A 27,681-nucleotide genomic window follows, 5' to 3' on the forward strand; every position below is an offset into this window, starting at 1 on the left:
GTCCCTCTGGCAACCATGTCGGCGGGCGTGCGCAGACGTCAAGCAGCGGGCGTGAAAGCAGAAGCTCCCTCGGTCGCCGTAGTATCTGCCCCAGCTCGCGGAGATGAGGAGCCGGGCATGGCGGCGGCCCCGAGCCTCTCCGCCTGCGTCAAGCTGCTGGCGGCTGCCTTCTACGGCTTCAGCTCTTTCCTCATCGTGGTGGTGAACAAGAGCGTCCTCACCAGCTACGGGTGGGTAAGGAGGCGAGCCCGGGGCGAAGTTCACCGGCGCGGCCCCCGGTGGAAGTTTTAGGGGCTGGAGGCGGGCGCGGTGTGTGTGTGTGTGTTTGCAGAACGACGCGTCCGGCAGCTGGGAGGGAGAGAAGCCCGGCTGCCGGACGTTGAAGCCTTGTTGACGGCTCCTTCTTGCATGAACCGCTGAGATTTGGGGCTGGATTCTTGCAAAGCCCCCCACCCCCTTCCCCCGGACGTTGCTGTCGGAAAAAAACCGCCTCCATGTTAACGGAGAAAGGGGAGCGAAGCCTGTTCGTCTCTCCAGTGTGGATGCCCTGCGGGCGGTTTTGCTGTCCGCCTTTAGCGTCTCCTCCGATGGAACCACTTGCAAGGAGGTCTCTGGGCTGGGAAGTTGCCTTTTCTTCTCCAGGACTCTGGAAATGACAGGACTCCCCTGTCCTACAGGTAGTCCTCCACTTACAACAGTTCCATTAGTGACCGTTCAAAGTTACTGTAGCACTGAAAAAAGGGACTTATGACCGGTTTTCCACATTTTCAGCATCCCCGTGATTCAGATGCTTGGCAACTGGTTCATATTTATGACCGCTGCTGTGCCCCAAGGTTGTGTGATCACCTTTTGCAAATTTCTGACAAGGAAAGTCAACGGGAAATGAGTCTCGCTTAACGAAAGTGTTGCTATGTTAACCCCTGCAGTGATTCACTTTACAACCTGTGGCAAATGGGGCAAAACCCACTTAGTAATTGTCTCCCTTAACAACAGAAATGTTGGGCACAATCATGGTCGTAAGTCGAGGGCTACAGGTAGTCCTCAATTTAGGATTATAATTGAGCCCAAAATTTATGACATTTGTTAAGTAACTTTTGTTCCATTTTATGACTTTTCTTGCCACATTTGTTAAGTGAATTGTTGCAGTTGTTAAATTAGTAACAATGACGTTAAGTGAATCTGGTTTCCCCATTGACTTTGCTTGCCAGAAGGTTTCAGAAGGGGATCACATGACATCAGGACACTGCAACAGTCATAAATATGAATCAGTTGTCAAGCATCCAGATGTAAATCATGTGATCATAGAGATGCTGTAATAGTCATAAGTGTGAAAAATGGTCATAAGTAACTTTTCAGTGCCATTGTAACTTCAGACGGTCACTAAGTGAACTGTAGTAAGTAGAGGAATATCTGTAGTTGTATCTGGGCCTCTGGGCTGGAATAAGCTTCACTGAGTCCAGCGGGTTGAATTCAGGGGGGCTGCTTGCAGTGCGCAACACCCTAAATTTCCAGAGAACTGACTGACCAACTGACTGACTTGGGTAGTTTGGGGTTGCACTTGCCCTGCCATTCTCCCCCTTGTTTTAAAGTTTTCTTGGAAATCTTCCTTCCTTACATGTTTTTAACTTGCCTCCTGTAGGTGCCCTGTAGTTTTCCTTGTTGATTGTGTTCTGTGTCCTTGCACCTTGATGTACTTCTGGAATAAGTATTATAAGAAGTGCATCTGTGCTGAACATGTTAGGACTACGTTTGCAAGAGCGTTGGTTGCAAGGGCAAAGAATATGAAGTGCATCCCTTATTTTAGAATAGTTTTAAGTGAGGGTAAAGGGAGAGGCAGGCCATTTTTCCTGCCACTAGTTAACATTTTCCTTCCTGCATGATTTGTCAAAGTTTCTCGGCTGTCTAATAGAGTTTAACATGTTTGTGGTCTGTTACAGATTTCCTTCCTCGCTCTGTGTGGGACTAGGCCAGGTTCGTTGAAGTCTGCGTTTCAGAAATTCTTTAAATAGGGTGGGCAGGGAGAATTGGAGGCACCCAACCTAGTGATTTCTCTTTCGTCTCTTACAGATGCTGGCTACGGTAGTTGTCCTTTGGGTGGGAAAGGCACTCAAGGTGGTCAAGTTTCCAGATTTTGATAGACATATACCTCGAAAGGTACGACGTGTTTCTTGTCTCTCTCTCCTTCCTCTCTCCTAAAACTAATAATTATTGAGATGGAAGTAATGAATAATCCTTTCATTAAGTATTGTTTGGTGTATTTGGCAGAACATACTTTAAAATGTGTAAAAAGTGCTGTTAAATATGCAGAATTCTAGCCTTTATTTTGTATAGGATTATTCTCTTAATAGAGGGATAAATACAAAATGTATGTTTGCTTTGCATTGGCAATCTTCCTAAGAGAGGACTAAGTCTCAGTGACCCATTTTCTATACTTCTAAAAAAGCCTTTGGAGCTCGTGGAGGAGTAGAAATGCTCTTTGAAATGGAATGCTTTGCAGTATACTATGTCCCTGTGTGTGCTTTTAAATTCTTTTTTTTCCCTTTTAAAAATGGTGAGGGAAGTTTCCACACAGGGTCCTATTGCCTCTTCCTGAAGTGATGTAAAATTTTCCCTTTAGAAATACAATCACTTAAATGGAAAAGGACTTGCTTCCAATTAATATTCCCTCAAAATACAATCTTCTGTATGATGGGATAAATAAATTAAGGATCCTATTTCTGAGTAAACTTTGATAAGATTTTGCCTCACATAACTGAAATGTTTATTTGTGTCAGAATTCCCTAGTTATGAGTCTTGAGGCTATTTACATAACTTGTGTATTCGAAGAACTTGTTTAGCAGACCATGGTACAGTATTAAGAGTGGCTGTTTTCTGTATTTATACCGATATCATGCCATAGATTCTTAGTGTGCTGCTAATGTACACATATGAACAAATGACTTGATTTAAATGTGACCTCAGTTTATGAATATTTTGCCTTTACATGCCCAACATAACTTGAAATAATAGATGTTCTATTGATGGCTTCATAAATGAACAAAGTCTTGAAGAGAAGAAGAATGTATGTCCTTGTGTTGTAAATTGAATTTCAAAATCATATTTATCTGACTGTTGAAGCCGTTAAACCACACTTAAACAGCATTAGGCTTGTGGTGTGCCTGATGAAAGCTGTTCATTAAAAAACTGCCATTGTTTAGAATGCTAGGTCTCCAGCTGACGTTATCTGTTCATTGAGTTCTGCTTTATCCCTTTTTATAATTTTCTAGACTTTTCCACTACCTCTTCTCTATTTTGGGAACCAAATCACAGGACTGTTCAGCACAAAGAAATTGAAGTATGGATAACTTTTATACATTTGTGAAGTTATAATTTTATTATGCTTTTATTAAAACTATACATTTGTATAACAGGGGCTCTAAAATATTTCTTCTGATTACTTCAGAATACTAGTTGCTCCTGGAATACTAAGGTGGAGGGTATTCTTAACAAATGGAACAATGGATAAACCTGAAGAATAATGAAGAGGGTAATGTCAGCTAGATTTCTATATACATTATTATCTTGCATCTCAGTCATCTAGTTATTGAACTCAGAATAAATTATGTTAATGTTTACTAAGATTTTCAAGTAAGAATGTGTAGCAGTCTTTGTCTGGCAAGACACATAGGTTAGTCTGCAATCTTGCATGTGTAATCAGGAACATAAAAGTAGAAAAATTACAACATAAAATGCATATTCTTAAAATGCATATACTTTTTCAAATTAGACTTCTGTGACTGCATCCATGCCATTAGCTTAGCAATTTTACTGAAAGTGGTTTGCTAGCATTTCTTCCAAGTTACGTATTTTTTCTTCTACGCCTAGCTGGTTATTCATCCTGGAATATCTTGATTTAATCCAGTCCCAGATTAACCATTAAGAAAATAAATACATGCTTAGGCCACCAAGGGAAAGGGGGGGCACACAGTTTTCCCTTATCCTAGTGTGCCTTTAATTTTTTCACTGCCACACTTGACTTTAGTTATCAACCCTTACTGAGTCTTCATAGCTTATCAGTTAGGCAATGGAAAGCATGAAAAGCACCATTGTTAAGCTGTGCTTAGGGCCTTGGTTGGCCTTAATTTGCCACTAAAATCCCCTACCTAAATCTTGAGGTAGGGGATTAAGTCATCCTGTTTAGACGCTGCTACCTGCTGAGACATTATTATTACAAATAAAAGATAACACTGTGATTTGAGCCCTACCATCTGTATGCTTATTCTGTCTCTTTCCTAGTTCATTTGAACTGCTCTGGTCAGTTGTGAATGACTGGAACTGAGACATCATCAATGCCTTTCTGAAGTAAAGAGGAATGCCTGTCTTGAGGGAGTTATAACGTGCCCTTTCTTGATGAGGCCTGCCATAAAACTGACTATTTTTGGCAAAAAGAAGGTGGTGAATGTTCAGTTATAGAGAATCCCAGAAGAATACTTTATCTGGATAAATATCAGTCAGGTTTTCATGCCTAGACCTAGACATTGATCATGGTGGTTGATGATCATCTTTTGGTGGGGATTTAGTCCACTGACCATGGCATTTTGCTGAACCACTTATAAGGGTTTCAAATTGGGAGTACAGTTTTATGATGAGTTTAATTTTATACAGTGAGTTGTCCAAGTCAGTAACAATAGAAGAGTAGCACTCAAGCGTGTAGCCATTCCATTGTGAAGTGTTACAAGCCTCAGAGTGCTCCTTTGAGTTGTTCAACATCTCTGTAAAGCCATTGGCAAGATTCTGTCACTTCAGGATTGAATGTCGTGGTATGCCAATAACACTAATTTTTATATTAGTACCCTGAGTTGAACTACTGGTGTTATAAACTGCCTGACTTGATATCTGAAGTTCATTATTATCTGAATAAAGCAGAACAAACTAAAATTCAATTACATAAGTTCCAAAGTTGCATTTGTAAAAATCAAGTTGATCCATTAACAGTGGATCATCCTGAATGGAGCTGTCATCCGACATCCGAAGAAGTTGGTCTGTGAATTGGGTCTCCTTGGATTTATGGCTTCTAATTAAATAGCTGATGGAAACTGTGGCCAAAGAGGATTTTGCCCAGCTCTGGCTCTTATGCTGGTTATGACTCTACCTCGACCAGGATGTCCTAACAATGGTAATTCATGGCCTAAAACAACATGTGGTTGAACAAAGTGAAGACATTGTTTGTTTGTTTGTTTGTTTCATTGGATTTATATGCCGCCCTTCTCCCAAAGGACTCAGGGCGGCGTACAACATTAAAAACCACACACCCTGAAAGTTAAAAAGAAATTAAATACATATCCCAAAAAACAAACCCAATTTATAGGACAATACATTTAAAAAATGAGTTAAAATTAACAGGCCAGGCCGGCTTGCTGGAAAAGCCAACTTTTTAGGGTGCGTCGGAAGGACCAGAGGTCAGGGATTATGCGAAGCTCCGGGGGCAGCTCATTCCAGAGGGAAGGCGCTCCCACAGAGAAGGCTCTCCCCCTGGGGGTCACCAGCCGACACTGTCTGGCCAACGGCACCCTGAGGAGGCCAACTCTGTGGGATCGTACTGGATGGTGGGAGGCTACTGATGGCAGTAGGTGGTCTTGCAGGTACCCTGGGCCTAAACCATGGAGTGCTTTAAAGGTCATAATACCTTGAATCGCACCCAGAAAACAACCGGCAACCAGTGCAGGCCGCCTAAAAGGGGTGTAACATGGGAGCACCTAGGTACCCCATGACAACCCGCGCGGCCGCATTCTGGACCAGCTGAAGCCTCCGGGTGCTCTTCAAGGGCAGCCCCATGTAGAGAGCATTGCAGTAGTCCAGGCAAGAAAGGACGAGGGCATGAGTGACTGTGCACAGAGCATCCCGATCCAGGAAGGGGCGCAACTGACGTACCAGGTGAACCTGGTAAAATGCTCCCCTGGTCACGGCCGTCAGGTGTTCTTATAAACTAAGCCGCGTATCCAGGAGGACTCCCAGATTGCGAGCCTTCTCTGAGGGGGCTAAAATTTCTCCCCCTATCATCAAAGATGGAACAAGATGCACAAATCGGGATGACGGAAACCACAGCCACTCAATCTTGGAGGGATTGAGCTTGAGCCTGTTCCTCCCCATCCAGATCCGCACAGCCTCCAGGCATCGGGACATCACGTCAAGGGCATCATTTGGGTGGTTTGGGGTAGAGATGAAAAGTTGGGTATCATCAGCATATTGATGATACCGTACCCCAGAACCATGGATGATCTCACCCAGCGGTTTCATATATATGTTGAACAGGAGGGGTGAGAGAACTGACCCCTGGGGCACCCCACAAGTGACGTGCCTGGGGGTCGATCTCTGCCCTCCAGTCAACACAAACTGCGACCGATCCGACAGGTAGGAGGAGAACCACCGTAAAACGGTGCCCCCCACTCCCAACCCCCCGAGTCGTCGCAGTAGGATACCATGGTCGATGGTATTGAAAGCCGCCGAGAGGTCTAATAGGACCAGGACAGAGGAGCAGCCCCTGTCCTGGGCCCGCCAGAGATCATTGACCAACGCGACCAATGCTGTCTCCGTGCTGTACCCGGACATTCCCCTAAACTCCACTGAAGATGTTACCTAGCCTGATAACGAAATGTTTGGAAACCAACCCACACGCTTGGAGAAAGAATCTTCTTCACCCTCAAGTATTTAAAAGCATTCAATTGTGAGAACTTACTTTTTATCCAGTTGACAAACTGCTATTCTACTATCTTATCTAAGAAATACAATACAATGTATAGCAAGATACTGGAACATGTTACCTTTATCAAGTGGTTATGGAATATTGTTAAATATAATCTTAAACTCAGAAGTTTGTGAGTTTATCTCCTTTCAAGGGAATAGGATTTGAAGCAAATACATATATTCCTCAACAATCTGTCTATATACAGTTTAGTAGAAATATGGTATTTTGACTCTGTTTTTGAGCTTTATATTTATCTATAAAATCTTTGTAGGAAGTTAGCACCCACCCCTCTCCTAGAAGATTGAAATATTCTAGGAAATATTAAAGGCAAAATATTATATTTCCCTGGATGAGAAATGGAGAAACATGTTTTTTTAGGAAGGAAGCAGACTCACTCTTAATAGCCCCCACCTTCCCCAATAGCCCACAGCAGATGTCAGCACTTAAGAGATAAAGAGATAGTTAGGTCTATTCATAAGCAAATGCTCTCACCCAAGATCCAACAAAGGTAGGATTAGCCCTCTACCCATCTAGCAACAGAACTCACCACATGGCACTTAGGGAGATTACATCACCCAGCAAGATTCAACCAAGCTTGGGACTCAAGACACTACAAAGTTGCCCCTACATGGCCCCATGGGAGTCTGACAACCAATCAGAATACATTTCTTACACAGGAACAGGAAGCTCCAAGACAGGGCCCAAGAGAGGGTATAAATCTTATCTCTCCTACCCATGTGCTCTTTCTTTGCCCAGGACCAAAAACACATGTGGTCCTGTCCATCATTAAAACATTTTTCCAAGCAATTTCCATGTTTCCAGTGTCTTTCTTCCCACTTGGAACTGAACCCAGTTCCCAAAACCTTTTTATCAGTTTCGGGGTTATTGATACTAGAGCAACCTTGGCAGATTCTTGGTCTTTTTTCTTGTTACACTTTCTGGCAGTGTTGGAGGCAATCTTTCCTACTTATACTTTTTTTGTGCTATTTAATGTTTATAATGGTTTATCTAGATTAGCTTCGTATGAAAGTACTGACTTGGGGCATCTCAAAATGATTAGCTGATTCAAAACATTCTTGTTTCTTTTTTTTCTTAGTCTGCCAATGTTTACAGTCCTGAGACGGTTTTCCATTTTGTTTACAATGTTTGCAGAAGGAATCTTACTCAAGTGAGTTAAAAAAGAAAGATATATATTGTTTCATGTGTCTGTGTTGGTGGGCAGAGTTCTGCCAAATTTATTATGCTTCACGGTTATTCTGTAGGAAGCATGAGAACTGCAAAGCATTGTGGAACCATCTACATCTGAATTTTCTTTTCAAAGAGCAGCAGGGATGTGTAGTGTATTTTTCGTATTGGAAACTCCAGCAGATTCTTTAATTCTAATGAATTTTAATGCATGCTTTTTTTTGTTCTTTGTAGATAACCATACATTTTGTGTGTAGGTTCAGGGGTTAAAGACTTGAATGAGCAGTTTGTAAACACGGTCAGGTTGCTTGCAAAGTCTAGATCACCTTGGTGCTAAGTGCAAAGAATCCAGGGAAACAAATACTAATCTTTCCTCTCTTTGCTATAGTAACATACACAGGGCTTGGTAGAAAGCTCATCAGATTACCTTGATTTCTTGAAAGATAACTGTTTTCAGTTAGAAAAGTACTGAGAATTACTGAAAATTTGCTGCAGTAATGACTAGGCTTTCTTTTTAGGAAAACATTTTCTTGGGGAATTCGGATGACAGTATTTGCCATGATAATTGGTGCATTTGTAGCTGCAAGGTATGGTTTGATTTTTTGCTAATGCTTTTGTCACATTTTCATATCACAAAGTTAAATAGTTTGCTATCGTTTAGATTCTGTCCAATGGTGAAAAGAGAGTGCGAATGTAGGTTATTTCCTGTTATTGTAAAATTGACATAATACACCATTAAAGCAGCTGCACTGCTGAATTACAACAAAAATGGAAAGTTTGATTCTCTAATAGGTAAATTCTCATGCAAAGAATTAAGCAATAGAATTAGAAAGTATTGAATGGTGCATTGTCTGAATTTTTTTAAAAAAATTCTGTGCAGTCTAGTAATATTTCTTGCACTTTTTTGTATTTTGTTGAATATCATCAGCAAGATATGTTAGCAAGACAAGCAGAAAGTTGTAGTTCATTAACATCTCAAGAGTTAATGGCCACTTATGTAAGCTAAGGAAGTTGACCATTTTCTTCTGCTTTCAGCCACCTGTATAGTTTTCCTGGTCAGTAACAAATCTGTGATTGTCTCATTCTATTTATTTTAACTGGCAGGTGGAATTAATAGGATTCTTTAAATCCACTTTGAATTATTTTAAACTTAGAGCAGTACTCAATTAGATATATTTACATTTTGTTGGGTGAGGTCACTCACTTTTTAAGAAAGAACAGACTGTTACAGGAGATCAGTTACGTATATATTAAAGTGCAGCATTGGTCATATTTATAATCAGTTAGAGCATTACATATCAGGGTTCATCAGATGCCTAGCGTCTTCTGGAATACTGTTTACAAAATGTATCCCACTTGCAGGATTGTTGTAAATTATGTTCTATATTTGTAAATGTTAGAAATTTTCTGTAACTTAAATGTTATCTCTTTTCCATAGTTCTGATTTGGCATTTGATCTAGAAGGATATATTTTTATCTTGATCAATGATGTCTTGACAGCTGCAAATGGTGCTTATGTAAAACAGAAGCTAGATTCAAAGGTAGGGTTCATCTCACTGCTGCATGTTGCTATGCTGATCAGTAAAAGATAAATAGACAATATATTTTTGTTATTTTTGTTGCTGTGGGATAAGATATTCCACAGGTTGATCTGTTATGTATATAGCAATGTGCAAAATGTTTCATTTTGAAATATTGCAAGCTCAAAATTTCATGAAACTTCCTGCCCCAACACTGAAACAGTTTGTTCCAATATTTTGGAAGCATCTCAAGCTTGAAACATCAATCTTCAAAAATATTTTTTTCCCACTTGAACAGGCTTGAGATGGAGCATCTTGTGAAATGTCATGCTTGAAACATTTTTAAAGCTTCCATTTATAATCTCTCAACGTATTATTTAGATTCCTTGTTGAGGGAGATGTAATTTAGCTATATCTAGTAATATCTTCCTCATTGCTGTTCTAAATCAGCACTTTGTTTTTACCAAAGACAACCACAATTCTGTTGGTGTCCTGGGGTTAAATAACTTAGTCATAACACCAGGAGCATTAACACATTCCACAGCACAATAATACCCAACTATTTTTACTGTGAAGTTATTTCATGCCAAAATTAAAGTGGCAGACTTCATATTTAGCTCCAGAAAATCTTGAAAACCTGCAAATGTGGTTTTTAAGGTTAGCTGAAACGGTATTGGGTGACATTAATTTACAGGATAAGCAACTAAGTTGAGGCTCCCAAAATGCAATAGTGTACTAGTGTTACCTAGCCATTATATTGATTACTTGGTTACAAACACATATTTAAGGAACCGTTATATAATTATAAGATGGCTTAGTGACTGTCACCCTTTTAAATAACCAGTGTAACTGGTTCCTTTCTAAGCATAGTGAATCAAGAGCTAGCTTGCTAGCTGTGAAAGTGGATGAAAGTCGATTAGATGATGCAGTTTCAGATTTTGGACTGTGAGTTAACTTGCTGTGGTTATTTGGGAAATATTTCTTGCGTAGCCATTTCAGGCAAACATGCAGTCTAAGGGCAGATTTAGGTTTATTCTCCATATTTAGCTGACAACTACTAGGCAAAAATCTGTCCAGTTTACAGGCTGAATTTCTGTAGGTAAAAAGCACGATTTCCTCTGAATATTTATTCCTGTTAGATATTGGTCGAATGAAGAATAAAATTTGTGATCCTTATTTCACTTAATGTTCATTTAATGTATTTTTAAAGTAGGCACCAGCCTATAGAAGATATGAATTATGTAGCTGCACAAGATTTTCTGTTATACTCTTGATTTGTGCTAGAGTATGAATGTGGTTTGTGTGTAAGGATGTATGTATGTATGTATGTATGTATGTATGTATGTATGTATGTATTTATGTTACAACCCCTGGTATGCCTAAATATGGGAGGAAGGTCACTACTCCCTCTTTCTGTCCTTCGGCTCATCACAGAAAACCATGCAGGCAGAAAACCATATTTTTATTTTTAATGTTGCCTTTTTATATTTGTGTTGTATTTGTACTGATAAATAAATAAAGGGAGACTAGTATAGATCTATTTTGAGCTAATTAGCTCTCATCAGCTAGCCATACCCTTACTGGGATTTGAACCTGGGCTGTATTATATCCTAGGCAGGAGTCTTAGCCACTAAGTGACCTTCCTCCCATATTTAGGCATACCAGGGGTTGTAACACAAATACATACCTATTTCCCTGGCTCAACTGATAAGGAAGAGAGCCTGTGGCTTAGTGGCAGGTGTGATCCTGCCGAAACGTTGCAAAGACAATCTCAACCTTACACAGGAAAAGACCCGAATACAACAAAACCAGCATACCTACACCCGTGAAAATGACTAGGGCTGGTTTCCAGATGTTTGGTAGGTGGGAGGTATCATCACGTTTATTCATGTTGTGGGAGTGTTTCTCTATTTCGATGACTTCCATAATTATTCTCTTTTGAGGTGTTCTGTTTTGGAGATTAACCTGACTCCTTTTTGGAGCCAGCATACCTACACCCATGAAAATCTACGAAAACAAATATATATATATATTCGTAGATTTTCCTGGTGTAGGTATGCTGGTCTTGTTGTACATATATATAATTTTGAAGGGATATCTACAGTCTTGTTTGTGTAGCTTTCTATGCAACATTGTATTTTTCATTTAAGATATGTTTGTTTTTCTTCCATTCCCAGGAGCTGGGAAAATATGGTCTCCTTTATTACAATGCACTATTCATGATTCTTCCTACTTTGGGCATTGCCTACTTTACAGGAGATGCACAAAAGGTAATTCTTTTACACCAAAACTATATAAATAATTTCATTTTATGAAATGTACTTCACATATCACTTGGAAATTTAGGAATAACTATTGCTTTTCAATATTGTTTGCCAGTATATCTAAATGTGGCATACATTGATTCTCTTCTTTTAGGGTTCTAGTTTTTTTTTTAATGTGCTTCTTGCCAAAACAGCTTAACATTTAAAAAACGAACAGGTCAAAATAAAAGGAAAGAGAAAGCACTTACCAACTATTTAACAAGGTTGTAGTTGAAGAAGCACAATATATATGGCACATGTGAAAGAAATTATATAAAAATCTGAACTTGGAAAATAGCCGAACATTAATAATATTAAGAATAAATAATAATAAACACAAATAACCTAGCAAATGAATGGAGTAACTGCAATTGATTCATTAGGTATCAGTTGCAGCTAAAATACAAATGAGAGAAGTCTAATAAGTGCTGTCTTTGTGATATTGTATTTGCACCCAAAAAGAACAATGCTTGTATCTATCTACTGGGTCTTGCAGTTCAGCTTCTCCAGCTTAGTGGTTGGAGAATTATGAGACCATCCTGGTTGAGGATTATGGGATTGATAGCTGAACAGCTCTGGACACCAGGTTAGAGAAATTATCATAGAGCATATTGTTGTAATGATATTTGAATGGCATGCCTAAGTCAGCATGATAAATGAACTTGATCTTATGGTAAAGCTCTGTTTATTTTTGGTATCTCACACTTCCTACAAAGGTACAAAACATGAATCTCTGTATAACAAGTAAATTATTTTTAGGTTATTATGAAGTTGCTCTAATTTTGTCGACACACATCATATAGCAAGTATTTTATTATCTCCCTGCATTTCTTAGGATTTTATAGGATTACCTGTATCATTTGTTAGGATTGCAGGAATATATTTCCTTTGTTGTTAGTATTTCAGTTCATCTCTCCAGCTCCCTGCATTTATATTCCTCCCCAAATGCTTCTTTGTCTTCATGATTTTAGGAGAAAAAGCAAGAATATGGCTGCATGTATGTGACTACTCCAATTGCAGGGCTTACTTTATCTCTCTATACTGCTGTTAACAAGGTGTGCTCCTAGAATATAATTCAAATACGTTATTCTTCATTTTAGTAGTTTTGAGTTATGTTTATTTTTAAAAAATAAAACATTACATAAAATATAAAATCTGGCATGTTTTTCCAACTGGATTTTCCCTCAGCTTGTCAAAAAACAAAATAAAGAGTGTAGTGTTACATAGTTTAACCAAAACAGCCTTTTGTACATGAATATGTATAATTTGGCTTTCCTCATCCTAGTTAAAGAATCTTTACTGCTCCAAGAGACAAGGCACTTAGAGCTAGCAAGGCCCAGCACATTCTGAATGGCAGCCAGCCAAACTACAGACAATACCTAATTGTTTATAGTTGTTTGTCACTGAAGAAATCTAAGGGAAGTATTGCAGGTAGTATATTTACCCAAAATGAGGATAATCCTGAATTTAGACTCACAAAGGAGTAGTAGATAGAAAAAAAATACACATATGATTCTCACAAAGAATCAGCTTCCCAATCTTGCTAATCCTTTTCAGTTCTAGCAGAATCCAGTCCTTGAGATTCCTTCTCCCCAAATAAATGAATGTGTGTCTCGTGTATATTTTCCGCATTTGTGTATGTAAAAGTTCAGCCAGAAGTTGTAGAGAGCAAGGAAGATGGCTTTGATTGAGATACGCAGAAGTCGTTTCAGGGGGAAAGAGTTGAAGCGCTTTTAGAATGTCCAGATAATATTTGGAAATGACTCAGACAAATTCCTTGAAAGAGGTGGAGATACAATACAGTCAGACTTGCAAGTTTCTGCTGTTGGAACTAGTCTCATTAAAAATAGTTGCAGCCTTTCTGTAGGGTTGATTTCATGATCTGGTCTGCCTATGGGGCTGACAGAAGTCACTCTTCAAAAGATGATAATGATACATAAATCAATAAATATTCAACAACTAAAGGTAAAACATACGTTGACACTTGACCTCTGGGACTGCCTTTCTGCAGTTTTGTTGTCAGCATTGTGGAAATGGTATTTGTGGGATTTTTTTTTCCAACAGCCCAGTTTCCAATCCTAGAATTTTCCTGAGACTGCTGGAAAAAATCTGATGGACAAAGCAATAGTCAGGCAACTGTCAAGAAAGAATCTCAGGGTCATAGCCTTTCCTCCATAGAAGTGGGATTTCAAAGGCCAAGTATTAAATTCAAGGTTCATCTCTCACCGTAAATGGAGGTATAATTCAATCCTGTGTTCCACACAAACATGCCACTGCTACTATCATTGGCTTTGGCTAGTGATAGGGTAGTGGAAAAGTCCTAGAGTGAGGAAGGGGATGCAGAACAGATATACAACTGCTAATAACAACTCCATGACTAGACCTTTTAGGATTTAAAGGAGCATTGATTGTTAATAATTTGTTTTGAGAATAGAAATTAAGTTTTGATGATGCTATCTGGTAAAAAGGATATTATGAAACATTGTAATGTGTATTTTCAGTAAAAAGAGTAGTTTTTAAAATGTGAACATTCATACAGTACAAGATAGTGAATTTGTTTTCAGTGATTTAAATGTTGCATATAGCATCCACTTTTTGACTTTCTTGCTGTTGGGAGATTTGTGTATTAAGAGAAGAATGTGAAGATTGTGTTGTATTCTAGAATTTGTTTTCATCAAGTGCATGTTCAGAGGCCTGGGAAATCACAGGGTTATTCATAATAAACTTATATTTAGGGCTGAGCATCTCTCCCTGTATGTGTTAGCTTATTATGCATTGATATGTAAGTGCAAATTATGACCTATGAAAAGAGTGGATTGTTGCATTTTTTGTTGGTGACGTTTTAGCAAAAGGAAAATATTTGTAGGTGAAATTAATAGACTATATGTCAGCCATGAACAATTGTGGCATACATTAGTTATCTCTGTGGCTCCCATTGGCTGAATATGTTTTGTGCCATAAAATCTAATTATTGCTGCTTTTATAAAACTGATGTTAGGTATGTTCCTGTTATGTTTTTTAAATCCTATTTCCCAGCTTATCTGTGGTTAGGGGTCAAGAAAAGTTTTTCTATTGCTTTTTCTTTTAACTAAGTATGATGAAGAGAAAAGGCACACAATATACTTTTGTAGGATACCATTCTTTTTAGGCTGATGAAATTTTGTGATCATAATTCTCCCCAAATGGCTGCAAGGTTTTGTTCATTCACAAATAGGTTCAGCATGGGCTATAACAGATCTGGGCATTTTACGGCCCTTGGGCCACATCCAACCCTTTGGCTGTTCCTGTCTGGCCTGCGTGAGGTCAATTGGAAATTAGAAATCAAATGTAAATAAGTGTAAGTCATGCACAATACAACTGCATTGCCCCCTCCCCTCAAATTGTATATATGCATGCATGCATTTACAACTCTACCATGTTACCCCCAAAATAAGTCCTAACCAGAAAATAAGCCCTAGCCTGATTTTTAGTAACTCCTAATATAAGTCATATCCCAAAAATAAGCCCCAGTTAAGATCATCAACCGAGGTGGGGTGTGGGTGGGTGTGGCCAGCACCGAAGGCAGTGAGGGCACAGGGGCCAATGGTGTTTGGCAGCAGCCACACCCAGCATAGTGCAGGCAAGTTGATTACCTATCCAAGCAACAGGCAGAGGCAGGTGTGTGTGTGTGTGTGTGATCTGGATGTGTTTTTCTGTGTCAGTGTTTAGTATTATAGCATCCCCCCCCAATTAAGTATTTCTCTTGATTTTATAGATGTTCACTGGGAAATTATGCCTAATAAAGTTTTTCTTAATAGTCTAAGATTTGATGGTTTTTTTTATAAATGTAGTGCTTAATACCAAAGTAAAAATATTTTATTGATGTTTTTTTAGTATCTTATTTTTGTTTAATGTTTTATTCTCTTTCTACTATCTTAGGAATTACGCTTAACTCTTTATACACTTTACAAATCTATTTTATATTTTCCTGTGGGTCCTATTTTTTTGATACTTTATAATTTTGGATTTGTGTAAAATATTGAATCAATGACTGTAATAAACTTGAACTTGTGGAATAAATGTTGCATTCTAAAGCAATTACTCTTTGAATCTTTCTTCTGTCTGCCTCTGTACGATGGTAGACGTGGCAAAGCAAAATGCTAATTAAATTGAGCCTTTTCAGACTGTAAGTTCACCTTTTGTGCAATAATGTCTGCAAGAGGAAACCTACACCGCAAGCAAACGTTTGGGTTAGAATTGCTCCTATAATGAACTTTTCATGTTACTTCATGAAGTTTCCTAAATATGGATTAGGGTGGGATCTAGTTCTCCATTCTGCTCAACGTGAATGAATGCTGCACATAGAAAGCTACTGGACAAAACAAATATAAAGACAGCAAAAGTAGGAATTTATACTCCATTTTTTAACTGTTTTATTTGTAAGTAAAACTATCGGCATATCAGACATAAAGCTTTTATGTGCAGGACATTTAAGTTATGCATTTAGATTTAGGTTAGATTTGGAAGAAGCTTGTGAGAAGCAGTTTATATTGACTTGAAAAGTGTCTTTTGGGGTGGGATTTTAGTGAGGAAATCCAAACTGCTGTCATTTTATTTCTATCACACCTTTTCTATTTTTTTTACAAATAAATAACTCAAGCCAACATACATACCTTCTTCTTCCTATTTTTTTTTCACAACAACCCTGTCAAGTGGGTTGGGCTGAAAGAGAGTGACTGGCCCAAGATATGCACAGTATTGCCTTGCCTTGCAGAGAGATGGTCAGCAAGCAAATTTAATACATAAATAAATTTAAATAAATCAATACTGTATTATACTGCCAGTCAGACGCTATTCCATTATCTTTCAATAGGAAGGTATTCGGCTGTATTGCAATGGAATGTGAAAGGGAAGATTTTAAAAGACATAACAGAAACTCAAAATAATTGTTCACTTGAAATAAGACCCTTGTTAGAAGAAGCAATGCAGTTTCTTCCCTATTGTGGAGATATACATCGATAAAAAGGTGTTTACTTACTAATCAAAACTTGCATTCATGAGTTGGAGGAGATAATCTTGTTTTGTGAGTAAAATTTGCCAAGATGTAGTGAGTAGAACTGTGGGACTTTATTGACATGCATTCCTTAGACATAATCCGCTTTCTGTATTAAAGCTTTCCTTGTGTATCCAAAGGTATTCACTTCCTTCTATGCAAAATCCCAGGTGCTCTGAACTGGCTCCTGCTGCAGATTGTATCAGTCCATCATCAGTTTTCAGTCATCGCTGCTTGTGTGGCTTTAATAAAAGGGACTATTCAAAGTCTAGTTACTCCTCAAAAGCTTATCTAGAAATTACTTCTAACATCTAAGGCAGTGTTTCCCAACCTTAGCTATGCTGGCTGGGGAATTCTGGGAGTTGAAGTCCACAGGACTTAAAGTCGCCAAGGTTGGGAAACACTGATCTAAGGAAACCTTTTGCAATCAAGACATAAAACATTTTAATTTATGGGTAGGACCTCCTGTCATAGTTTCATTATAGACCATTGAAATGCACAGATATTTGAATAATTTGTTCTGGTCTTTACTGTGATTTGGTATGTTCACTGTAGAGCTCTAATGTAGGGGCAGCTGAAAAAAAATAGTATGCTTGAATATTGTACAATAGAGATGGCTAGATAAATTACTATAAAGGACTATGATAAAATATATTTTGTTTTTTTTTTTTCATTTTAACCACTCAATCAGCTTATAGGGGGATGGATGACATACAAATTTATTAAATAAATTTTATGAAGTATTTATATTTTTCCTTAAGCTTAACAATGGTATTATATTAAATATATATTGTATTGATAGGCTGCATTATATCTTAGGCAAAATGTTTGACAGGCCTTATGCACATTATGATACACATTGTTAAACAAATCTGCTATAATTTATCATTCCTGTTGTCTTTTTATCAGGTACAGAGTAATACAGGATGGAATTTTATTTTCAAATATTGGTTTCTGTAGAGATGAACAATTTTTCACTACGTAAGATTCAATACAAAAGGCGTTTACACTTAGTTTTTGATCTATGAATTTTGACACTATTTTTTTCAGTTTACTTGGATGAAATAGTATGAGAAATATTCCTGATTATTTGTCTTTCTATTAATAGACATACAATTTATTTTCAGGCAATGGAATATAAAGGTTGGGCAGATACCCTTTTCCTTGCACAATTTACACTCTCCTGTGTGATGGGGTAAGAATACTTTATTTTTGGCTTCCCCAATGCATTAAAGTCTTTTTGGCAACTTTATTTTAGTGTGTAGGATTTTCTGATATAATCAAATACAGCAGGCAGCTACAGCATAAGAAAACAATTATTGTTGATATACAATACCTCATGCACATTTCAGTATCTTTAAACTCTAATACAAATATAATAGCAAAAAGGGGCAATGGCCGATTCCAGTATATCCCTTGGAATATATTCTGGATTGTTTTTAGTATTTTTAGAATTTTAAGCATTTATCATTCAGGAGGAGGAGCTTCCGGCGATGGCGGTCACCTTCCTAAGCTCCTAAGCTTACCATGGAGCGCCCGACTGGATAGGAGGTTGCTGCCGGCCCTCATGTCATCGGAGGGCCGAGAATTGGGGAGCCCGACCACCCTGGCTTGCTTTGGGCTCGTTTTAGCCCACCAGGGTTGGTCGGAGAAGATCGGAGAGTAAAAGGAGCGGAGCGGTTGTAAGCGGCTGAGGAGGAAGCCGTGAGGCAATGGCGGCAGCGCGCGCAGCGCGGCGCGAAGTTTAAACTGCGTTGCGAGAAAAAAAATGGGAAAAAAAGCAAGAAATGGCACTGGAGGCACCGGAGAGGTGAGCAGATCAGGGAGGCAGTCGGGAACGGCAAAGGGGGATGGCTGCAGCGTCGGAGGTGTGGAAAGAGCTGCAGCCAGGGACTCCTCTATGACATTTGGCCGTAGCCTGGCTGCTCCCATGCTCCCGGGAACCTGGAGAATGTGCTTATAATTTTTGAGAGCTTTACCCAAACTGCAATGAACACTGAGGCGCCGGATGGGGGACCAAGATGAATGTGTTGGGGAACCAGAAGTGAGGAGAAGAACTAAAACAACGGCTGGGGATGGCCTAGAACTTCAGAGGCCACTGGAGGCCCGTTTCAGGGCTATGGATGGGCCTGATTGACTGCCTAGATTAAGAACAGCTGGGCCCAGAATGCCCCCCCCACCCACTAAGGATCCCACATCTGTAATTATATCTATCTTCAACCACCTTAGACTGTCTCCCATTTTTATGACATCTCTGCCTTGCTTCACTATTTGGGAATATTTGAACATTTCCCCCCCGCCTTCTTTCCAAGTACTATCTGGATACTAAAGCCTCCAGCTCCCTATTTAGACCTTAGCCCTCTGGCTATTGACTTTTACCACCAGCACCCTTACCCAATTGGGCTTCAATATTCTATCAATTTATTCAAGGTTAGACCTGCTCCGCCTGTGGGAGGCCCCTCTCTCGCAGGTATGGCCCTTGGCTCTTACAAGGGCCTGCCTTGATGACGGGTTTGTGAACCCCGAGAGGTGGAAGAAACGGAAGCTGAGGGGATTTTTAGCCAAATGTTTTACATTGTTTTTAGGGGGTTCCAGGGAGGGGGGGTGGGTTAACCAGGCCGGGAGGGAAGCCAGCGCCAGACGAACAGGTGAGTCCAGGAGGGAAGTGAGCGGGGTGGGGGGGAGAGGGAACAAATTATTCCGGTAGAGGGTTGTTTTATTACATCGGTCGCGGGGAGGGGGGATGCGAGGACAAGAGAAGATCACAAGGTCGGTTGGGAGACCGTGGCTGTTGGCTACGCCCGGTCGTTTGTACCAACCCCCGCAGCCTAGGTGGTCAGGAACTACAGAGCCAGGGCCTGCGGCTGATGCTTTGCAATGCAAGGTCCGTAACCAACAAGGCCCCCCTCATTAGCGAGTTGATCTCGGAGGGGGAGCTGGACCTTGCAGGGATAACGGAGACCTGGTTGGGCCACGAGGGTGGTTTACCCCTCGTGGAAATGTGCCCACCGGGTTTCCGTGCATTCCATCAGCCTCGGGCCCTGGGTAAGGGTGGTGGGGTGGCGGTAGTTATACGGGATGGTCTGGAACCGAGAGAGTTCACTGTTCCTCAGATACCCGGTTGTGAATCCCTAGGTGTGAAATGGGGCCCAGGGAGGCAGTTGGGCCTGCTGATTGTATACTTGGCTCCTCGCTATACATCAGCGGCCCTGCCCGAGCTCCTCGAGCTGATCTCAGAGACGGCAGTTGAGATCCCTAGGCTCTTGGTCATGGGGGACTTCAACCTGCCGTCGACGGGCGCAGCATCTGAGGTGGCTCGGGAGTTCATGGCTTCCATGACAGCCATGGGCCTGACCCAATTAATTCAGGGCCCCACACACGAGGGCGGTCACACACTGGACCTTATTTTTGTATCTGAATAGTGGACGAGTGATCTGGGAATAGGGGATTTAGTCATTACTCCCCTGTCATGGTCAGATCACTCATGTCTCCGGCTCGACTTCCCTGCCGCTACCCCCCACCGCGAGGAGGCGGAGCCAGCCTGTCCAAGCTGGTACCGCCCCAAGCACCTGATGGAACCGGATAGGTTCCAGACGGAGCTTGGGCCACTACCTGTAGCCCTGACCCGCGCTCGGTCGGAGGACCTAGTGGCCGCCTGGAATACGGCGGTGGCTGGGGCCTTGGACCAGGTTGCGCCTTTGCGACCTCTCCTGCGGCAGCGATCCACCCGAGCTCCTTGGTACACCGAGGAGCTGAGGGTGATGAAGCGCCATAGGAGACGTCTAGAGAGCAGGTGGAGATCCTCACGCTCCGAGTCTGATCGAACACAGGTAAGAGCCTATTTACGGACCTACCTTGTGGCATTGAGAGCGGCCAAACGTAGACATTGTGCCGCTCTTATTGCGTCCGCGGATAACCGCCCTGCCGCCCTGTTTAGGGTGACCCGCTCTCTCCTGTCACAGGGGACGCGGGGGGCACCCTTGCAGGGTAGAGCAGAGGAGTTTGGGGAATATCTGCAGGACAAAGTCGCTCAGATCCGGAGCGGATGGGCCCCCTCCAGTGGTCCGGACGAGCCGTCAACAGTGAGTCTTGTGAGACCATTCTGGGAGGAGTTTGACTCTGTTGCCCCCGAGGATTTGGACAGGTTGCGTGGACGGCTGCGACCCACCACATGTTTAATGGACCCGTGTCCCTCCTGGCTGGTACTGGCATCCTGGGAGGTGACACGAGGCTGGCTTCTGGGCCTGGTGAACGCCTCATTGGGTGAGGGCTTCTTACCAACTGCCTTGAAAGAGGCGGTGGTGAGGCCCTTACTCAAGAGGCCTTCACTGGACCCAACGGAGCTGGCTAATTATCGTCCAGTCTCCAACCTTCCCTTTTTAGCGAAGGCTGTTGAGAATGTGGTGGCACAGCAATTTCCACGACACCTTGACGAATCCGAATATCTAGACCCACGCCAGTCCGGCTTCCGACCCGGGCACAGCACAGAGACAGCCTTGGTCGCGCTGGTTGATGATCTCTGGAGGGCCAGAGATAGAGGTTGTTCCTCTATCCTGGTCCTATTAGACCTCTCAGCGGCTTTTGATACCATCGACCATGGTATCCTATTGCGCCGGCTGGAGGGGATGGGAGTCGGAGGCACCGTTTTACGGTGGTTCGGCTCCTACCTCTCCGACCGGTCGCAATGTGTGTTGACGGGGGCAGAGGTCGACCCTGAGGTCACTCACTTGTGGGGTGCCGCAGGGGTCGGTCCTCTCGCCCCTCCTGTTCAACGCATATGTGAAGCCACTGGGGGAGATCATCTGTGGTTTTGGGGTTGAATACCATCTGTACGCTGATGATACTCAGCTGTACGTTTCAACCCCAAATCACCCCAGCGAGGCTGTCGAAGTGATGTCCCGGTGTTTGGAAGCCGTCGGGGTCTGGATGGGGGACAACAGACTCAAACTCAACCCCTCCAAGACTTGAGTGGCTGTGGCTACCGGCACCTCGGTTCAGTCAGCTGACTCCAACGCTGGCCATAGGGGGCGAACAACTGCCCCCTGTGGAACGGGCGCGCAATTTGGGCGTCCTCCTAGATGCCCGGCTGTCAATGGACGACCATGTGGCAGCCGTGGCAAGGGGGGCGTTCCACCAGGTTTGCCTGGTGCGCCAATTGCGCCCCCTTCTGGACCGGGATGCCCTACGCACGGTCACTCATGCACTGGTGATGTCTCGCCTGGACTACTGTAATGCTCTCTACATGGGGCTTCCCTTGGGACGCGCACGAAGACTGCAGCTAGTCCAGAACGCAGCCGCGCGGGCAGTCATGGGGAGTACTAGGTACTCCCACGTAACACCGCTCCTGCGCGAGCTGCACTGGCTACCTGTGGTCTTTCGGGTGCGTTTCAAGGTTTTGACCACCATCTTTAAAGCGCTCCATGGCATAGGGCCTAGTTACCTGCGGGATCGCATCCTCCCACACACATCCCTGCGGCCAATTCGGTCTCACAGGGAGGGGCTTCTCCTGGTGCCGTCCACTAGGCAATGCCAACGGGCGACACCAAGGAGTAGGGCCTTCTCTGTGATGGGCCCAACCCTCTGGAATGACCTCCCCCCCGACATTAGAATCACTACTGACTTCCGTTCCTTCCGGCAGAAACTGAAGACACACCTGTTCCGACTGGCTGGCCTGGCATAATTTTTAACGTCTACCTCCTGGCATATATATTTCCTACTGGTTTTTTAGGGGACTTAATTTTATAGGACACTGGGGTTTTAAATTCTGTATATTTTAAATTATTTACTTAGCAATTACAGTTCTGTCTATTTTTGTCCTCCTCTTATTTATGTATTTATCCATTTAATAATTTTAATTGTTTAAATTTTATTTATGATGTTTTTGATATGGACTGTACACCGTCCCGAGTCCCTTTTGGGAGAGGGGGCGGTCTAGAAGCGCTAATAAAATAAAATAAATAAATAAAGTATAGTTCTTCTGGAGTAAATCTAGAGTGAGATTTCAAAGGTAAAAATTCCTTCCTTTTCCTCCTCAATGAATTTGTGTCATATCCTCCCAATAATTTATAGATATCGTGGCTGTTCTGACACTGCTTATCTCCAGTGGCTGCTTAAGGACAAACAGACTCTGATTACAGTGCAGGTGGCAGCGCAGCAGCACTGGGGATTTGTCAGAAACGTGATTAATCCACCATAGCTATTTTACACAACTAATGTAGCCAACCCTTTTGCATTACTGCTCTTTTGCATTTTAGTAATTAGTGACTATGGGCCTCACAGTTGGATTGATTTATAATATAGTTAGACCATGTGTAACTAACATATTGGATGCCAAATTGTGATTTTAATATAGATTTTATTCGCTATTTATTATTTTATTCTAGCATTTTTAACTGGCTATTCCTTGAGTGTTTTTGTTTGTTCTGGTCTTTGTAATAAACTTGGGTTTTTGTTTCGTTTTTTGAATTTTTGTTAGGACTCAAAGACTCTGGATTTTATTTCATAATAGATGTATGGATAATGACAATTGGGAATTTTTCTGCTGCATCAAATCACATCTAATGATTGCAGGGTCTCTAGGGCACTTCAAAAGAGACTCTCGCCCATTATTGTTAAACATTCTTTCCAAAAATTCAGGAATTACGTAGTCAGTTTTTGGTTTCCCAGAATCTGACTACTCATCTGTCTTTGGTCCATGTCTGAATTATATTAAACCGATTGTCAAAATCTTGTCTATCTTGTATAGGTTTATTCTGATGTATTCAACAGTACTTTGCACTCAGTATAATTCTGCCCTTACAACTACAATAGTTGGCTGTATTAAGGTAAGCTCTTTAAATTTTTAGAACCAATAAATAGTTGTCTCATTTTGCAGGTTTTCTTCAAAAAATAGATACAATTCAGCCCTACTTTTTTTCAGGGTACATATTGGAAAGAAAATCGTAGAAAATATTGTATTGGCTTGATATAGAAAAAACTTGTGACCTGAATTGGCCTTTATGTATGTGAGAGAGAAATGGTAATTTTTGTTTAACAAATGCAGTATGTGTGGGAAAAGCTGATAGATGGAGGTGATGTGGTAGAGCTGTGGGCTTCGTGCAATTTCTTATAGAAATTGTAACTACTTAAATCTAATTTTTAAGGTAATCAGATTGCATTTGTTTCTTTTAATGGTGGGACAGCATTTGTGATCTTTTTCTTCATTGTTTTATAAATATTTTAAGTATTATGGCAATTTATGGACATAATATCTTCTATTTGACAAGTCTACTTAAACACTCTGTTTAAAAGCTTAAATTCTGTTTATTTCTTTACTTCCAGAATATACTAATAACTTACATAGGAATGTTCTTTGGAGGAGATTATATTTTCACATGGACAAATTTTGTAGGATTAAATATTAGGTAAGAAAAGTAATCTACCTTTTAAAGAACTAAATGGACTAATAATACAAGTTAATTATGGATTTTATGAAAAGGTGCTTATAGTAGCTTTGCTACAGCAACTAGCCTGGAAATAAATCTTATGGAACTTGGAAATATATTACATTTAAGGAACTGTTAAGATTAATACTATGATATACTTTTCATATATTGGTACACATTTTTGGAGCTGCAGATGAAAATGTAGGGAATATGTAATACAGCCCTGGTTTGAATCCCAGTAAGGGTATGGCTAGCTGATGAGAGCTAAATAGCTTGAAATAGATCTATACTAGTCTCCCTTTATTTATTTATCAGCACAAATACAACACACACACACACACACACACACACACACACACACACACACACACACTGTATATAACAAAATATGAAATGGATTCGAATATGCTACTGTGATGCCTGATACTACTGAATATATTGGAGATCTTTGTTGTCTGAATGATATTTGTAGGCTTTGCTTGCCTTCTGGGATTATTTAATCATACGACTGCTAGTTAACTGTTTTTTATTGGTATAAGAGTTTTAAGTTTGTTCACACAGGAGTCTGTTTTTTCTGCTATGGGTTTTTCTTATCTCAAGAAGTGTATAAATGATGTAATTAAAGGATATAGTCCTCTCATGGTGCAATAGGTGGAAAATAAATTTAATAAACACATAAATAGCGAAAAACAATGACATATCTCATTTGGGTACAATATAAACTTTTAATTTGCTCAGCCTGGCCTTATGTTGGTTAGAATTGTTGATTTAAAGTTAACCTCATATTAAGATCTTTCTAATTTCAGTCTTCCAATTTCTTTTAATTCCAATTCATTTTTAATTTCTTAATCAAGCTTTGATTCAGAAATAATTTAGTAAATATGTTGATCCTATAAGGCTTTCATTCTGATAAAATTTCATTTTTTATGTAATCAAGTGCAAGCATTAAAATATGGAGGTTTTTTCCATTGGCTATTTATAGACGGCTGTTAAAATTTTCTTCTAGTATTCACTATTGTCTTAAATGGGAACAACTTCTATAACTTCTAGAGTACTGGTGGGAACATCCCAACATGTCTCTGACATATACTCACAACATGCCCTCATATTCAAATCCTTCTGTCCATCACCATATCCACAGTATAGAATGAATTAAAATAATTCCACTTTTGTTTCTATGTCTGAAATAAAATGTGGTAAATATATGCAGTTTCTGGGGAGGAAGAAATGCAAATTGGACTGGGGGTGGTGTGTGGGTGAGGAGAAATGGTATCTGGCTGGGGAACACAGAATTTAGTGAGGCCTTGTGGGTGTCCATGGCTGCTACAGTATTGACCACCAATTTAATATTTCATGAAGACATTTTTTTGTTTATTAATTCTAAATGCTAATGTTTTGCAGTATTGCTGGAAGCCTCGTATATTCCTACATCACTTTTACAGAAGAACAAATAAATAAACAGTCTGAAGCTAGCATCAAGATGGACATTAAAGGGAAAAGCGCTGTATGACAAAAGACATGCTTACCAGAATAACTTACTTTTTAGCAAGATGTTGACAAATCACTAGTCTCTGAAGGGAATTGGATGGTTACTTCGTATTTGCAATCTGAAGATTGCCACATTTGGAATCGATTATTTATACTGGACTGCACATACGATGAATAGATTGCATATAGACTGCAAGGAATTATATGTGTAGTGAAACAGGATTAATAATCTCAAATGCAGCAAGTGTTGGTCAGGATTGGGTGCAGCACGAAAATGCATCATTGAAATCAAGCAAGCCTATTGTTCAGACTCTCATGACTTTGGCTTGTTGATCCCTTCCAACTTTAACTGCATTTTCCTTGAAGTCATGCAATCTGTGTGAATGAAATGTAGTTCCTACATCTCGTTGCATGAAGCTGTGTATAAATAAGATGATATTTTGAGCTGCAGTTTATGGGGAAGGTAGACCTACATTCACAATCAACAGAAATGTTACCCAAACAAATTTAAGACTTGTCAGTGTCCATCTAATTTTTTCCCCCTGAACCTAGCGAAGCATTTTTAAGTGTGTGTTACACATTGTTTGGGTTATCTTGGTCAGAATTGTTTTTAAACCTTTATAGTACCTGTTACAGATGAAGAACAGATAAATGTTCTAAAGAGTAAGGTTTTAAATGCAGTTTTCTCCTGAAGAAATGAGAAAAGCAAACTACAGTGCTAAAATGTGGGTGTTTCCCCCCCAGTAGAAGGTTTTCTTTTATTTACTTGGTTTTTTTTCCTATGCAATCAGTGTCCTTTTTAAAATAAAAATCTCATCACTGTTTTTTTTAAGGTTATAGCTTTTTAAAAGACTGTTATAAATGAGAGTTTGCCCTTTGGTGATTTAAGTGTTTTGAAATGCACATTTATTTCTGGGAAAAAATAGTTTTGCAAACGTTTATTGCAAGCTTTTTGAACATAGAAAAAGCATGCTGTTGGAAGTTATACCCCCAGTCTATCAAGTCTAGCTTCCTTTTTGAAATAGATTCACATATCATGCTAAATCATTAAACAGGTCCCATTTTGAAGAAAGTGAAGTCTGGGGTGTTCGCTTTGATGTGGTTGAAGGTGTTTTCAAAGGAGCCTTACCGGCCTTGCAAATGAAGCTTTTGTATCTGTCTGAGGTTTTCATATTGTTGCAAAGCAAATCAGATTTACAATGTCTCCAACACAAGTCTTTTCTACTATCAGTTGCCCTATTATAGGCCTCACACCCATTTACACTGAAACATGAGGAAAACTGTAGTATCTGGATAGTGTTTATCCAGAAAATTCTAAATTTTAAGGAGCTGTCAAATTGAAAAATGGCTCAAATCAAAATATTCTGCTGAATGAAATCCAGTTTGCTTTTCACTAAAGAAAACCTAGTTTCAGTTTATTTGACTCAGTGAACCACAAATTCCTGGCCTTGTGTATAGAGAGATTGCAAAATATAATAAATAATCCCTTTTAAACATTAAAGACATTGTAAAGGAGAACTCTGTGAGATTGGCAGCCAAAAATCTATGGTAGATGGTAGGACACTTTTTTTTAACTAACAAGATTTTATTAAAAGGCACATGCTTTCATGAATTGTAACTCACATTTGCAATATTAAAAGAAAACTACCCCAGAATCAACTCACATAAAATATATTCAGGCTATCTAAGGTTTAACAAACACAAATGATTTTAATAGATTGCTATTACTAATTCACGAGGTACTTACAATTTGTCCCACATGTAACTTGCATATGCATAATTACCCTTTTCTCCTCCACTTGCTGCATTTTCTTTTTTTCAAATCCTCCTTCTGTTTATCCACTTCATGCATCCGATAAAGTGAGTACAACTTGTAAAAGCTTATGTCTTTTAATAAAACTTGTTAAGCACCTCTTTCATTATTACAAACATTCTAAAGCATTACAGTTTTTCTAAATTTCAAAAAGAAATAAGGTTAAATACTAAAATTATCAGAACTGAAAAG

General features: G+C 40.2%; 1 protein-coding gene across 1 annotated transcript; it reads left to right on the forward strand.

Moving 5' to 3' along the window:
• Positions 1-27,084, forward strand: SLC35D1 (solute carrier family 35 member D1). Its single transcript, XM_081948294.1, has 12 exons — positions 1-230; positions 1,938-1,971; positions 2,068-2,154; positions 3,267-3,334; positions 7,821-7,892; positions 8,428-8,496; positions 9,348-9,450; positions 11,607-11,699; positions 17,892-17,959; positions 23,510-23,588; positions 24,085-24,167; positions 25,590-27,084. Exons 1-12 carry the CDS (start codon positions 16-18, stop codon positions 25,696-25,698), a joined length of 1,080 nt encoding a protein of 359 aa, XP_081804420.1. The 5' UTR covers positions 1-15; the 3' UTR covers positions 25,699-27,084.
• Positions 27,085-27,681: the final 597 nt, after the last annotated feature.

Source organism: Natrix helvetica, assembly GCF_964273705.1.
Source record: "Natrix helvetica genome assembly, chromosome: 3".
NCBI classification, from domain to species: domain Eukaryota; kingdom Metazoa; phylum Chordata; class Lepidosauria; order Squamata; family Natricidae; genus Natrix; species Natrix helvetica.

Coding starts and splice junctions, on each gene's coding strand:
- SLC35D1 (XM_081948294.1), top strand. CDS start 16: ATGTCGGCGGGCGTGCGCAGACGTCAAGCAGCGGGCGTGAAAGCAGAA. Junction 8,497..9,347: donor GGTGCATTTGTAGCTGCAAG/GTATGGTTTGAT, acceptor TCTTTTCCATAG/TTCTGATTTGGCATTTGATC. Junction 11,700..17,891: donor TTACAGGAGATGCACAAAAG/GTAATTCTTTTA, acceptor ATTTATTTTCAG/GCAATGGAATATAAAGGTTG.